Source organism: Periplaneta americana, chromosome 2 (genome assembly GCF_040183065.1).
Source record: "Periplaneta americana isolate PAMFEO1 chromosome 2, P.americana_PAMFEO1_priV1, whole genome shotgun sequence".
NCBI lineage: Eukaryota > Metazoa > Arthropoda > Insecta > Blattodea > Blattidae > Periplaneta > Periplaneta americana.
Genome location: NC_091118.1, coordinates 149,093,288 through 149,110,402, shown reverse-complemented (window position 1 = coordinate 149,110,402; position 17,115 = coordinate 149,093,288). Strand labels below are relative to the sequence as shown.

At 36.6% G+C, this 17,115-nt stretch overlaps 1 protein-coding gene across 1 annotated transcript in view; it reads left to right on the top strand.

Annotated features, from left to right (window-relative positions):
• Positions 1 to 16,293, top strand: part of LOC138694697 (angiotensin-converting enzyme-like) — a 197,051-nt gene extending 180,758 nt beyond the window's left edge. The window contains exons 12-13 of the mRNA XM_069818683.1: positions 2,291 to 2,457; positions 16,000 to 16,293. Coding sequence (XP_069674784.1) covers positions 2,291 to 2,457; positions 16,000 to 16,142 — 310 coding nt within the window. The 3' untranslated portion in view covers positions 16,143 to 16,293. The remainder of the gene's footprint in view (positions 1 to 2,290; positions 2,458 to 15,999) is intronic.
• Positions 16,294 to 17,115: the final 822 nt, after the last annotated feature.

Sequence of the window (17,115 nt, the reverse complement as noted above, 5' to 3'; positions counted from 1 at the left end):
CCTTTCTGTTTTCGACTTCCGTAAAATGTATAATTTATAGTGTGCAGTCTTGGTAGCTCAGTTGGTGGAGTTTGGCTTAATATGACCACAGAACAGAATTCAAATCTCGGCTATGGAGTTGTATTTGAACGGAGTTACGCAATAGTAGACCAACCGACAATTTGAAAAAAAAAATAGATTTGCACAAATCTGTTAATGACAGGCTAATTTAACTCTGAAAAACTCAAGAATGTGATATCTGAATTTTGCTGCTATTTATAATCAAAAATTCGTTTATTGCATAAAATACTTTAATTTATTTTGCTTTGAAATATGAATTCAACTTCTGGTATCTCATTAAAAATCGGTTAGCCTTTTTTTGGTATTATTTGTGCTATCTTTTGTAATAGTATGAATGTTATAATACTTCTTGCATAAAATGTTTTATAAAAAAACAGATTTATTTCAGTGACCAATATTTCGAAACAGGTTTTTGTCGCTTGGACTCTTTTTGCTAACTCCGTCCATTTGTGGTGGACAAAGCCAAGGACTTTTCTCGAAGTCGAATCCACCGTCAATCATAGTAGCTATTCCTCACAGTTTATCCAAAGATTGGTAGACGGCAGTGCCAGTGGCCTTTTTAATTTTCCATTTTACAACGCGTTATCAACTGCTATGGTTATCTACCGTCTGAAAGTTACCCAGAATTTGCTCTTAATGGGTTGAAGGAAAACCCCGGTACAACCTCAACCAGGTAATTTGTCTAACTAGGAATTGAACCTGGGCCCGTTCGTTCCACGGTCAGACATGTTAATCGTTACTCCGCAGCGGTGGACGTAGTGATGATTCTAGACCTGATTTATTATGAGATAAGTAAAACAGGAGAATTATGCGTCATCTTGATGACGCAGACATTTAATATCCACCTTGTTTGTTGAATAAATAAGATAAATGTTTACGTTTCATCTTAATATGAATGGCAATGTTGCATTATTTATTTTAACTATGAGACAATGCACTAGCATTCCTATCTTGCCATTCATTTATTTGAATAGCCTTACTTAGAACCAAATAGCAGGCTGGGACATCGCCTGCCTCAGAATAAGAATGTCATGTAAGTTATCCTTGTTTCAAATCTCTCTCTCCCTGGTGTGCCGGCAAGCAACAGGAAATAACTTATTTATTAATTATAACGTGTTTGCTCAAGAGGTGCTCTTTCACAGATCCCCTCTTCACCTTCCTAAACATATAAGTATCATCTTTATAACACAGTAGCTCCTACACAATAGCAGTGACGAATTTAAACGATTAATAAAATAGTTTTTGTTTACATTACCTTACTCCCCAAGTCCCCCTTTTAATATGACCATAAGGTTCCATCTGAAATGAAGTATCGATTATGTATTGTTATTTGGCTTGGCTTAACTTTACGAGGGCTGGATCCGGGACGGGTTCATACACTTAGGCACGGTTTGGCCCTTTGTGCGCCCTTATATGCGATGTGCGACAGGTGACCTGAGTAGAATTCGTAAATCCGACGCTGACAGGTGGGCCATACTGACTCTGCCCTGATAGAGCCAGATCCCGTTCGCATGCGAGTAGCCTGACAAACTCAGGGCCCGGAGCCCCAAGCTCATCCTATATCAGCATCTAAAACCCATATTACCCTCAAGACTTCACCCCCGCTTTTTTTTTACTATTGGGAATGATGGATGAAATGAGGGGGAGGGAAAGGGGAGTACCACGAGAAAAACCCTCTGCAACGTCTGCTTTGTCCATCACAAATTCTATTACGACCTGGCCAGAAATCGAACCCGGCCGCCTAGATGGAAGGCCGAGTCATAGACAGGGCTATATAATGTTATACCAGCAGAAGGAAACGTGTAACATTCAAATCACTCAAATTACAGATCAGGGCCATTATGATAAAATTTTCTCAAATAATATTTCTGATAAACCAATAATAATCTATTGCCAATTTTCTATCTCTGAAGAGAATTAAATACAATATGTAGTAACCTCCTTAACTCTATTGACTCGTAGAGGGATGGGTGTGATTCTATTTGAGATACTCTGGCTATAGCGTTTTCAGCTTTCCGCAGCCATGTTACTACAGTATAAATGACGAATGACATTAGTAATTCCTTTTTATGCGATTAACTGAAACCTATACTTTTAGCGTGGAACTTTTATCGCTTGACATTCGAGAAATCTGGTCACACTTCTTGTTAATACGGTGACGTCATCCAAGTGCCCTACATCACACAAGCAATAAGAGGTGCGACTAAAACTTCATTTTGTTGAATTTCAGGGATATGATGAGACTAGGATCTTCTGTACCTTGGACCGAAGCGCTGTATGCAGCTACAGGAGAGACCAGACTGAACGGAAGTTACATCAGAGAGTATTTCCGTCCTTTGGAGGAGTGGCTACGGAATGAAAATCTCAGAACCAACGAGTTCGTAGGATGGACATATGGTAAGGCGTCATTCGGAAAAGATTTTATATACTACTGTGGAGAGAGGAAAAAAAGGGGGGGGGGGTGTTCCTTATCTTAACCAGATTTACTTACTCAGAAAGAATGGCTTTTATGGCAATCAGACTCTTACAACTTAACCTCGTCCGGATGGAAATACATATCGAAAGTAATTTTTCAGTCCTATATTCTGATCAACGAAGAGCTGAGTCATCAAGCCCTCAGTGTTTTTTAATCAATTTATCCGAGATGTACAGTTCCCCAAAAAAGGAATGAGACGACTCTACTTCGTGAATTACCAGACGACTTTCTTCATGACTTTTTGTAGAACGTAGAAGAGAGACGGTGAAGTTAGCATCACGGAGAAATATTTAATTAAATCAAATTATTGCATATAAAATTAAATCTCTGACGCAAGATTTTGTATCTTTCGACATCCAAGTTATTTTATTTATTTATTTATTTATTTATTTATTTTTATTTACTTTTTTTTTTTTTTGCATGATAATGTGTTTTCTCGTCGTTACAGCAAACGGCCGCCACGATTGAAAGTTGATTTTACTGAATTCAGAGTTGCCAACCTAGATAAGTATAACTGCTCTAGAGTTGTAATGAAAATCACTGCCTTCTATGTATGCTACAATGCATGTAAAATTCATATGCAAAAGACAGTGTTAATTAATATACATTACACGAAACAAACCACTGTATTTGAAATGTACTGAACTCCATTTGAACAATTCAAACTTCGCTTAACAAAAAGAAATAAAAATTATTCCACTTAAACACGAAATATTACAAGTACGAGTAACTGGATCATTTGTACTTCTACAATGTAAACTAAATCACTTCCAACATTTAGCGAATTTACGTTGGCCAGACTTAACATCAGTCAGCTGTTCATGTATAACGTACGTACTATACTCGTACATTAAGATTTTTTAAAATATTATTTTCAAAAAATACTGTCGTGCAAAAAATACTGTACAATACACGCTTGTGAATTGCATTACTTAATCTCGGAAAATGAAAACCTCGCTCTGCTCGTTTTTCAAACTTTTCTTCGATTTTGTAAAAAGAACTTCCCAACCTTGTATCGTGATATGCTATTAAATGAGTCTCGTAAACAGAAAAATAACCCAGTATTCATTATAATTCTAATATTTTCTAATTCTTATTTCTTCGGGTCGGTAATAAAAATAAATAACTTCACTGTTCTCTGCGTCTTGCAATATGATTAGGTACGTGGCAAGTAAGAACCCGATCATGACGTTTCGGTTGAAAAGTCTGAACACTTGATCACATAGGTGGCCTACTTATAAACTGTTTTCTTACTAGTACTCTTATAATAATGTATGTAAGTAGATAATTCGTTCTTTTTTGCAACACAACTAATTAGTACGGGGCTATTTTAGGACCATTTTCAATAAGAAATTACATATTTTATTCATAATTACATGACTAAAGACAAGAAACCATTAACTTCACGTTATGTTAAAGTAGAAAACTTAAAAATTCGTTGGCCTAAATACATGGGTCACTCAATTTAGTGGCAACATTTGAATTAACAACGAAGAAAACATTTCTGGAACAGTCACACTGTTGCAGTGCTCATAAGTAGGGGAGAGTCGGGTAGTATCGGACATCGGGTAATATCGGACAGTGCGTTTCTTTCATCTACCACTATATGGTAGTACCTGAATGACATGGTTACGTTTCTCTACGCGACATCACAGAAACGTAACCATGTCAATCAGGTACTATCATCGTGTGGTAAATGAAAGAAACTCACTGTCCGATATTACCGATGTCCGATACTACCCGACTCTCTCCTAATCTCGTCCAACCTGAAGAACCCGCCTCCACACCTCAGGGAGACGACGGATGTCATCCACAGCGTCTTGTTGTACTAATCTTCGAACAGACTGCTGTACTGCTGCTATAATTGCCTGTCTGATTCTAAAGCGAACTGCTCTAAGTGGTAATTACAATTTTGCGAAAAGGTCAAAACCACATGGGCTCATATCTGGGGAATATGAAGAATGCTCCAGAATTTCCCAGTTCTATTTGCGAAGTAAATTAACCATAGGAGCTGCTATGTGAGAGCGAGCACCATCGTGTAGCGCAATAGAATGAGAATTCAGGAGATTTGCACGTTTACGGCGCACAGCTGGTCGTAAATGATAATATGCACCATTCACAAGATTTCCTGCAGGAACCGAATGAGTGACAAGGACATCGACAAAATCATAAGCAACAATGAACATGACTTTAAGTGGATCCTGTTCTTGCCGAAATTTTTTGGCCGTGGAGAATCATTGTGCCGCTACTCATTTGATTGTCTCTTCAATTTTGGTTGGTAGCAACGAACCCAGGTTTCACCAAAGTTATGATACGTCGAAGGAAACGCTCGCCTTCACGTCCATAGCGTTCTAAGTGCAATCTCACTGTTTCCATTCTCTAACACAAGTTTTCCTCTTTAAGATTGTGTGGAAGCCACCGAGCGCAGATTTTCCTCATCTTTAACTTCTTATTAAGTATGTCAAGAATCGTATCAGGAGCAACTCCAGTTTCCCTTGCTAGCTTAATCCAAGTCCAACAACAGTGTTCTTCCAGCAGTGCTCTTACAGCGTTTACATGCACATTATCACTTGCCGATTGCTGTCTGCCAGCTCCACGTTTTTGATGAACATCTTCCCTCCCGTTGCGAAATGCATGTGCCCACCTAACCACGGTACGATATGGTGAAGTCTCTCTACCACAAGCTTCCAGTAATGCTATATGGCAGCGTTTCTCAAACTATGGTCCGCGGACCACCTGTGGTCCTCGAGGTCTGCCCTTGTGGTCCTTCAAAAAAGACAGAAGAAAAAATAAAATTCAAACAAATTGCGTATCACACTTTAGCTGAAAATCTCAGAGTTTGGAAATGACACATGACAATTGCCTTCTACTTTTTCCCCCAGGACTGACATTTTATGAAATTTATTACCCTACAAGTCTACTAACTTCCCACTCTACTCTCAGCAACAAAAGAGGGATTTAAAGCACTATGAACGTGGTGTTTCTCGCCATCTTTTTCCCTGCATATCTGGCGCTGCGCCTATAACTCAGCCAGGGACCATCCTAATTCATAACAGAGGACCAAAGTACCGAACCTTTTCATGACTTTCTTAATAGTTTTTCCGACACCCAGTCTACACATTGAAATGGTCACGTACTGTATGTCGTAAACCAATAATAGAACGTGCCAAATTGCATCTTTAATTGTTGAAAATCGGGCATGTTTCTGTTTCTGTTTTTCCGCCTATTTTAAAATCCGGGTGAATCAGATCCAGAAATTCAAATTACAATAGTTTTCTAATTATATTTTTGTAGCCAATCACAAGTAACGTATAATAGATTCTGTGCATTATTGGTTCGTCGCTTGCCTGTTAGCAGTTAATTGTTTGAAATCTTTCGTATGTGGTACACGCTAGTAGTTGTCTATGTCAAAAGATGAGCAATTCTTGCTCACAAAGTGCTAAAAAACCTTGAAAGAGAGAAAGACAGACGGAGCCAGCCGCAGCAGTTACACGTTGTTTGTAGTTTCGCAGCAAAAGCAGTTCACTGCCACGGTGCGCTCTGGCGGCTCATGCAGGTGGTCGTGATATCTATTCCATGATTTGAATTTCAGAATGACGTATGTCCTGGTACAATAATTATAGTAATTTTGATAGATCACCTAAACACACGTAGCAAAATTATATTATTTCCTAGCTTTGTAAATTAGTTTAGTACAGGAAATATAAACTGAATACAACCTTTTCAAGATACAACAAATATAGGTGCTACACTTTTTATTATTACACTATTTGTTAATATTTCTTATTATGTCTAATTTTAAACATAGAATGCGAGAATTTACAAGTCTTTATACATCAAAGAGTATTCCTCTGTTCTCAGATAGGTAACAGTCTGTATTCGCAAATAATCACAAATTCAAGGAAGTAATTTTTTACATGTCACGGCAAATGAAATAAGCGTACTTCTGAACTCTTTCTGTACATTGAGAGCTGTTACACTTCTTTCTTGTTAATACATAGGACAGTTTTGCACACACCGGTTTTATATTCAAATAACTTAAGCAGTTCTATCTTTCTCAACTAATGTCACATATAGTCAAATCCAGTTATTGACAGTGTGCCATATCTGTTCCAGTATGCAGTTTGAAATATTATATGCTTATAGTATAAGTTATATGAATATAAAACCGGAATGTGTCATATCTGTCCTAGTATGCAGAAAGGGGTCAAACTCTGCCTCAAGCACATAATGTGGAAGCAAAGAGTATATTTGGAAATTCTGACTTAGGCAGCATTACGAAAAGTTCGATTCCTGATTTCGCTGGAATCTGAGTGTCGTGCTGTTCTGTAGATTTATCAATTCAAGCTATAAACTTTTAGGATCTTCTATCGGCTGTAAGCCAAAAGGATTTCAGAAAAATCTCTATTCCTTGTCAATTGTCACTGTTTCTCCAAACTTAATAGTGAATTCTGCTGTAGATCTTGAAGTAGGGTCTTATATTTTATAAGAAGATTTTCTTATCACTCTTCAAGATAGTTTCCAGTCAAAGAAAGTGAAGTTGTCTATGTTCTACATTATGTCACAATTCTAATTTTACTCATAAATGCTCTTAGCTAGTCGATCATATGTCGTGCAATTCTGTAAGTCGCACGCACAACGTGCTAAAGATATTTGATATCAATCTCACCTTGTTGATATCCCATTTTTACCATTAGCTGTTCTAAAAGCAGATCTAGACAGTGTTTCTTTACTAAAATCTTCACTATGTTTATTTGTAACATAAAATGCCATGCGTAAGAAAGTGTAATAGAACATAATACAATCTTTACCTCCCTTCTTAATAAAAAAATCTTCCTCTTTCGACTCATCACTAAAGGGAAATGATCTGGGATTACATTGTTTTCATTTAAAACGAGCCGCCATTTATTGCAGACGCGAGCGAACTTGCGTGTTGCAAGAACCACATACATACACTACAGCTGCTATAGGCACCCAACAAAGAAAACGTCAGTGCGCAGAAACCAGCGGGCGTGACTGTTTCACACAGATGACGTATGCTCCTGTACCCAGCATGCTCTCAAGCCTACTACAGGGGAGCAAGAGGGGTATAGCATGCGCGCCACGAGGAGTCCGAGCTGAGTTTTGCTTGTAAGATACCTATAGTACAGAGTCTTTTCTACCTGCACTGAGGTTGTGTTGACACTTTGAGAGCACGAGTTGCCCACCCATGTCTATGTCTCTGTTAAATAGTATCCATTATACATAATGGAAAACTGGCTTCGATCCGGATCTTTGAAAAGAAAGGAACGTGATAATAAGCTTCATTTAGGCAGTGCTAATAGTTCAGAAGCTGTGTGCGAAGATATTAATATCAGTAATTCTAGTGACATTAAAGAAATATTAGTCCTAGTGGTAGCTGTTCAAACAAAAAACGTTTTGTAAATATGACGAGAGTTATTTGGAACTTGGATTTACTTGGTGTGGCAATGAGCGTGAACCAAAACCTCGGTGCGTTGTTTGTTACTCATGTCATTGCAAAGTAATGAAAATATTCTGCTATTCAGAGGCCTTCCCTTAATAAAGTTGATTACTTTAATGCTGTCTTGTAACACGAGCACAAACAGGTTCTTCTATTAACGTTAACTTAATTAGTTAATACTAATATAAAATTAATTGAATTCAGTTAATTTTAATTAATTCTATTTTAAAATATAAGTATACTGGTAATAAAATATGCTACAAAAATTATAAATACGCTTTCGATGGGAACAAGAGTAAGGTGGTCCATGGAACTGCTAGGACTTAAAAAAGTGGTCCCTACTTCAAAATAGTTTGAGAAACGCTGCTATATGGCATTATGGAGCATTCTTGCCTCTTGCAATCTAAATTTTAATGAAGCATCTTTCTTCGTATTTGCTAAACATTTTAGAGCACTGCAGATAACCTTCTACAAATTAAACTCACTACAAATATCTTATAAATGAGATTCATTTATTCACAGTGTTCTGCCCAAGGGCAGGTCTTTCACTGCAAACTCAGAATTCTCCAGTATTTTCCATTTTCTGCCTTCGTCTTTGTCTCCTCATATGATCCACATATCTTAATGTCATCTATCATCTGATATCTTCTTCTGGTCCGATCTCTTCTCCCGTTCATCATTCCTTCCAGTGCATCCTTCAAAAGGCAGTTTCTTCTGAACTAGTGACCCAGACAATTCCTTTTCCTCTTCCTGAGCAGTTTTAGCATCATTCTTTCTTCATCCACTCTTTCTAACACAGCTTCGTTTTTTATTCTGCCTGTCCACTTCACAAGCTCCAGTCTTCTCCATATCCACATTTCAAATGATTCTATTGTCTTCAAACTCACAGATAACACACATCAGATGCTCTTCTTTCTCATTGTTATCAGCTTGCATCATTTGCTGATAGCGCCACATACAAACATTGTTGCCACTAATTATTGAATGACCCATATAAATACTTGCCTTTTATATCTTTATTATTTCAATGTACCGAAATACATATGATATTTCCATGCAGATATTCTGCGTCATCATACGATGAAAGAGTAACGGAACGGAGAAAAATTCTCTCCGGCGCCGGGATTTGAACCCGGGTTTTCAGCTCTACGTGCTGATGCTTTATCCACTAAGCCACACCGGATACAACCCCGACGTCGGACAGAATTGTCTCTGATTGAGTTCCAACTCTTGGGTTCCCTCTAGTGGCCGCCCTCTGCACTACGTCATAGATGTCTATGAACATAGGACCGAAGTCCACACATGTGCTGAGGTGCACTCGTTATGAGTGACTAGTTTAAATTTTACACCGAGAACACGGGCGTAGATTGTATCTTAGCGGGACATATAAGTCTTCTAAGACGAATAATGTTGTACAAAATAACAGGTCTAATTTACACAAGTAGTAATTTTCCTCCAGCCGTTTATAGCGTATTACGAATACGATTCTTTCAAAATAAAACAAGAGTTTTACAGGTTTTTGGTATGTTTGTCTAGATCAATATTACGGAATAATCTATTATTTTCCTATTAAAAGAACTATTACTTCTTTCAGAAATTCTCAACAATCCAACATCTCACATACAAATCTTATAATAAAGAAGTCCGACACTTCGGTCTTCTTTTTACTACTCAGACATCAAACAACAATTGAGAAAGGTACCAAAAGGCTGAGTGAAGTGCCTGTTTATAACAAATGTGCTAGGAAATGCAGCATGGTCCTACTGATCCTTGTTAAGGGGTCCCCAGCATCTCCACTTCGTATGGTTATGGGATAATTACATATCAGATTGGCTAAACGACACAGCTACGTGTGGTTGTTCGCACAGTAAAGAAAACCCACCGATGATGAAGGCAGCTCACAGCGCTCCACTCTAGTCTGCATGTGTAACAGCACACCTTTGAATTCGGTTTCCAGCTCGTGAATCACCGACATTCACAAAATATGTAGAATTAACGTAGTATTTCAAGATTGCTATACTCAGAGAGCCGGGTTCAATTTTTTTACGGTTGTTTAATGCCGGTGTATAAACTACGCAATATCAAGCATCAGTGAAATTAATGTTAGCGAGATAAGTCTGAGAATTCGCCATAGGATTAGGTACCTGACATTCGTTTTACAGTCGGAGAAAATCTCACATAAACCACAACCAGGTAATCAGTCCTGGAGGGAGTAGTCCTCCACAGCCACGCGGCCACAATAATAGCAGATGGATTTAAGGTTGCGGTTTCAAAACCGGCGAAGGCGATGAATTTCAAAGTGCGATAAAATCCTAAACATTGCTTCCTTCGGAGGGGGAAGTAAAGCTGTGAGTTTCGTGTCGTAAGTTCACTGCACGTAAAAGGATATCTCTGACAGTAGCTCCAAGCAAAATTTGTCGGTCATATATAGCCCATGTAGAAATATGGAAGTAACAATGGGCCAATAAGTTATACTGTACTGTGGTCTGAATTGAGTTTGCGTGGTCTAGTTCCACCCTCTAACACCTAATGTGTCTCTATCCGTCTATCCATTTCTTTATCCACTCACACATCCACCCATCTCTCTATCCACCAACACAACCATCCATCTCTCTCTCTCTACTCACACATCTATCTTTCTATCCACCCACACATCCATCCATTCATCTCTCTATTCATTTATCCGTTCATCCATTTCTCTATCCATCCACCCATCCATTTATCTATTCGTTCACACATCCATCTCTCTATTCATCCATCCATATCTCTATCCATCCACCCATCCATCTCTCCATTCATCCCTATCTATTTCTCCAGCGATCCATATCCATCTCTCCATCCATTCCCATCCATCCATCTCTCCATCCAACAATATCTCTATCCATCCATCTCTCTATTCATGCATCAATCTCTCTATCCATCCATCAATCAATCTCTCTATCCATCCATCAATCTCTCTATCCATCCATCCATCCATCCATCAATCAATCTCTCTATCCATCCATCAATTTCTCTAGTAGGTTATTTTACGACGCTGTATCAACATCTAAGTTATTTAGCGTGTGAATGAAATGGAGGTGATAATGCCGGTGAAATGAGTCCGGGGTCCAACACCGAACGTTATCGAGCATTTGCTCATATTGGGTTGAGGGAAAACCCCGGAAAAAACCTCTTATCAGATAACTTGCCCCAACTAGGAATCAAACCCGGGCCACCTGGTTTTGCGGACAGACGCGCTAGCCGTTACTTCACAGGTGTGGACTCAATCTCTCTATCCATCCATCTCAGAATCGTTTTCAATTTTTAACACTGATTTTAAAATTTTCTGACTAAACCTTTTAAAATAAAATTCCGTTACAAATGACAAACACTTACTTATACGCATATCACATTCCAATGAAGGGAAGCAAGCTACGTATCATTGAACATAAATTCTAATCTCAAGCAAATTCTTAAATAGTTACAAGTAATCTGTGAGTAATCAATTCGTGCAATGTTAATCTCTGTATATTTGGGGAAGGGAAGGAACGTGGAAGAAAAACATTCTCTGAAAAGACAAAAATAAAAAAGCTTTCTTAAACCTTTACGTCTCCTAGAACTCTTTGTATCTCTTATCTCTTTTAACTTCATATAACTTGTTGGTTTTATTTCTTTCACTGGAATTGTGAATAATACCATCATAGCCTATAATTTACCAGACTTTTCCCGGAAATACAATATCACCGTGAAGGAAAGAACTAACCAAGCGATACATAAAATGCCGGCAAGAGTACAAGGTCAGAATTAAATACTATATAAGAACACAGAACAAAAACTAAAGGTTTAACATTAGTAATGGAGGAATATTATGGACATGGTTATATAATTGGCGCATCATTAAATGTAGGACTAAAGTGACAAGGAACTAGATTCGAATATCATCTAAACCAACTGGAATTTGTAATAAAAGGATATTGTATTTAAATATTTCTGATGCCATGCTTGCTATTAGAATTGCGGGTTAAAGCCTCTCCAAGAACGATGAATTTCACAGACAATAGAAAATATCTTCAGCATGACCACCCACAAAACGTAGGCTACATACAAAGATGTGAGCTAACGGAACACCGACTTATGCAGTTTGATATAAAAAAGAATGGATAGGTCTAGTCCCTTTTGAAGTTTGATATAAAAAGAATGCACAGGCCTAGTCTCTGTTGCAGTTTGATATAAAGAAGAATGCATAGGCCTAGTCTCTTTTGAAGTTTAATATAAAAAAAGAATGGATATGCTTAGTCTCTTTTGCAGTTTGATATAAAAAAGAATGCATAGGCCTAGTCTCTGTTGCAGTTTGATATAAAAAAAGAATGCATAGGCCTAGTCTCTTTTGAAGTTTGATATAAAAAAGAATGCATAGGTCTAGTCTCTGTTGCAGTTTGATATAAAGAAGAATGCATAGGCCTAGTCTCTTTTGATGTTTAATATAAAAAAAGAATGGATATGCTTAGTCTCTTTTGCAGTTTGATATAATAAAGAGGTCCACACCTGTGGAGTAACGGTTAGCGCGTCTAACCGCGAAACCAGGTGGCCCGGGTTCGATTCCCGGTTGGGGCAAGTTACCTGGTTGAGGTTTTTTCCGGGGTTTTCCCTCAACCCAATATGAGCAAATGCTGGGTAACTTTCGGTGTTGGACCCCGGACGCATTTCACCTTCATTATCACCTTCATCTCATTCAGACGCTAAATAACCTAAGATGTTGATAAAGCGTCGTAAAATAACCTACTAAAATAAAAAATATAAAAAAGAATGCATAGGCCTAGTCTCTGTTGCAGTTTGATATAAAAAAGAATGCAGAGGCCTAGTCCCTTTTGAAGTTTGATATAAAAAAGAATGCATAGGCCTAGTCTCTGTTGCAGTTTGATATAAAGAAGAATGCATAGGCCTAGTCTCTTTTGAAGTTTAATATAAAAAAAGAATGGATATGCTTAGTCTCTTTTGCAGTTTGATATAAAAAAGAATGCATAGGCCTAGTGCCTCTTGCAGTTTGATATAAAAAAGAATGCATAGGCCTAGTCTCTGTTGCAGTTTGATATAAAGAAGAATGCATAGGCCTAGTCTCTGTTGCAGTTTGATATAAAGAAGAATGCATAGGCCTAGTCTCTTTTGAAGTTTAATATAAAAAAGAATGGATATGCTTAGTCTCTTTTGCAGTTTGATATAAAAAAGAATGCATAGGCCTAGTCTCTGTTGCAGTTTGATATAAAGAAGAATGCATAGGCCTAGTCTCTGTTGCAGTTTGATATAAAGAAGAATGCATAGGCCTAGTCTCTTTTGAAGTTTAATATAAAAAGAATGGATATGCTTAGTCTCTTTTGCAGTTTGATATAAAAAAGAATGCATAGGCCTAGTCTCTGTTGCAGTTTGATATAAAGAAGAATGCATAGGCCTAGTCTCTTTTGAAGTTTAATATAAAAAAGAATGGATATGCTTAGTCTCTTTTGCAGTTTGATATAAAAAAGAATGCATAGGCCTAGTCCCTTTTGAAGTTTGATATAAAAAAGAATGCATAGGCCTAGTCTCTGTTGCAGTTTGATATAAAGAAGAATGCATAGGCCTAGTCTCTTTTGAAGTTTAATATAAAAAAAGAATGGATATGCTTAGTCTCTTTTGCAGTTTGATATAAAAAAGAATGCATAGGCCTAGTGCCTCTTGCAGTTTGATATAAAAAAGAATGCATAGGCCTAGTCTCTGTTGCAGTTTGATATAAAGAAGAATGCATAGGCCTAGTCTCTGTTGCAGTTTGATATAAAGAAGAATGCATAGGCCTAGTCTCTTTTGAAGTTTAATATAAAAAAGAATGGATATGCTTAGTCTCTTTTGCAGTTTGATATAAAAAAGAATGCATAGGCCTAGTCTCTGTTGCAGTTTGATATAAAGAAGAATGCATAGGCCTAGTCTCTGTTGCAGTTTGATATAAAGAAGAATGCATAGGCCTAGTCTCTTTTGAAGTTTAATATAAAAAGAATGGATATGCTTAGTCTCTTTTGCAGTTTGATATAAAAAAGAATGCATAGGCCTAGTCTCTGTTGCAGTTTGATATAAAGAAGAATGCATAGGCCTAGTCTCTTTTGAAGTTTAATATAAAAAAGAATGGATATGCTTAGTCTCTTTTGCAGTTTGATATAAAAAAGAATGCATAGGCCTAGTCCCTTTTGAAGTTTGATATAAAAAAGAATGCATAGGCCTAGTCTCTGTTGCAGTTTGATATAAAGAAGAATGCATAGGCCTAGTCTCTTTTGAAGTTTAATATAAAAAAGAATGGATATGCTTAGTCTCTTTTGCAGTTTGATATAAAAAAGAATGCATAGGCCTAGTCCCTTTTGAAGTTTGATATAAAAAAGAATGCATAGGCCTAGTCTCTGTTGCAGTTTGATATAAAGAAGAATGCATAGGCCTAGTCTCTGTTGCAGTTTGATATAAAGAAGAATGCATAGGCCTAGTCTCTTTTGAAGTTTAATATAAAAAAAGAATGGATATGCTTAGTCTCTTTTGCAGTTTGATATAAAAAAGAATGCATAGGCCTAGTCTCTGTTGCAGTTTGATATAAAGAAGAATGCATAGGCCTAGTCTCTGTTGCAGTTTGATATAAAGAATAATGCATAGGCCTAGTCTCTTTTGAAGTTTAATATAAAAAAGAATGGATATGCTTAGTCTCTTTTGCAGTTTGATATAAAAAAGAATGCATAGGCCTAGTCTCTGTTGCAGTTTGATATAAAAAAGAATGCATAGGCCTAGTCCCTTTTGAAGTTTGATATAAAAAAGAATGCATAGGTCTAGTCTCTGTTGCAGTTTGATATAAAGAAGAATGCATAGGCCTAGTCTCTTTTGAAGTTTAATATAAAAAAAGAATGGATATGTTTAGTCTCTTTTGCAGTTTGATATAAAAAAGAATGCATAGGCCTAGTCTCTGTTGCAGTTTTATATAAAGAAGAATGCATAGGCCTAGTCTCTTTTGAAGTTTAATATAAAAAAGAATGGATATGCTTAGTCTCTTTTGCAGTTTGATATAAAAAAGAATGCATAGGCCTAGTCCCTCTTGCAGTTTGATATAGAAAAGAATGCATAGGCCTAGTCTCTGTTGCAGTTTGATATAAAGAAGAATGCATAGGCCTAGTCTTTTTTGAAGTTTAATATAAAAAAGAATGGATATGCTTAGTCTCTTTTGCAGTTTGATATAAAAAAGAATGCATAGGCCTAGTCTCTTTTGCAGTTTGATATAAAAAAGAATGCATAGGCCTAGTCCCTTTTGAAGTTTGATATAAAAAAGAATGCATGGACCTAGTCTCTTTTGCAGTTTTATATAAAAAGTGCATAGGAGTAGTCTCTTTTGCAGTTTGATATAAAAAAGAATTCATAGGCCTAGTCACTTTTGAAGTTTGATATAAAAAAGAATGCATGGGCCTAGTCTCTTTTGCAGTTTATATAAAAAAGAATGCATAGGACTAATCTCTCTTGCAGTTTGATATAAAATGAATGCATAGGCCTAGTCTCTTTTGCAGTTTGAGTACTAAAAAGTATATTTATGTGAACATTTGAAAAGAAATAAAAAGCTCTTTTTGAAGTAACAAGATTTTAGTTTCCGACATTCACATTTCAATGCAAAAATTATTTTACAATTATTAATTTTATCTCTCTCTGAAAAGTACATATCTAATTCTAAAACAGCAATATCTACCTACTGTTAATATTTCTTTACTATTCATAAATTGTATCTGATCTTTTTATAATCACTAAAGATTTGAAAGTTCTCTAACTTTGTTAAGAAGTTAGTTTTGTACAAAAATAATAAAATACAATTTTACTCGTATTCGTAAAATAATGTAGTTTACTTTAACAACAGGAATTACTGTTTCAATTCTTTTACCATCACCACCACCACCACCACCACCACCACTTCCAAATCTTTTGTGATCTTTCAATAACCATATAAACTACATATAATATTTTATCAAATTTTTTACAGATGGAGATTACTGTAAGCAGAGTATTGAAACGGCCGGTCTACAGGTGTATGGTGGATACTACAACAGAGGGGCAGTACCATCTACCGTGACAATGACATTCATTGCAACACTTGCAGTCATTCTACGTCATATTGTCCTCTGATAATGCCAGGATGAGAAAAAACTTAATTTCTGCTTACGAACAAATTCCATCGTCATATAGTCTTGGAATGTATGCAGTAATGGCGGACTTTATTTTTAACAAGATCGATGCTGTTCTAATTGTATCTATTCGCATATTAAAGTAATGAAAAACACGCATTTGATGTGTGATAAATAATAATAATAATAATAATAATAATAATAATAATAACAATAATAATAATAACAATAATAATAACAATAATAATAATAATGATAAAACCAGTCTGTGAAAAACGGTTTTCATTGATAGGCTTCTGCTATGTAAAGGTTTTAAATCATAAAAGTATGTGCCTTATTTATGGACTCGGTATAGAAAATTATTTTAAATTATAGTCAGCACGATACATTAGTAACATACGTACAAAATAATCTCTGTCTACACTAACGGAAAAAATTATAACAGAAAGGATGCAATCATTATGAATTCTGCGTTTGCTATTGGAATGTACACGAACTTTGTAATTAGGCACTGTAACAGATTCTGAGATATCTTGCGATTATAATTGGCCTCCGTTTCAAAACTCTTAAAACATCCTATCTTTTCTTTAATAATGTAGTGGGTATCTCTTGCAAAGCTTTCCTTCTTAAAATGTAATGTTGTTTATTACTAAAGATAGGAATTTACCCACAGAGACTACAAGGTTAAGTATGCATAGTGTGTTCGTTGTTGAAAGATAAGAGTGAGCGTAGCTAGCAATGCAGATGCATGGGTACCTGTTATGGAACTCTGCCGTGGTATAAGCAGAGTGAGGTTGTATGGTTAACCAATCAACGAATCGCAGTGCAACGTAAACAAACCAGTTGAACGCTACGCACGAGAAACGTATCCCCATTCAATTGCTACGATACACAAAACATTTCAGTTGTAACCTGGCCATACCTCAGCCTTCACGTCATTCATGACATAACGACAATCTAAGCATAACTAACCT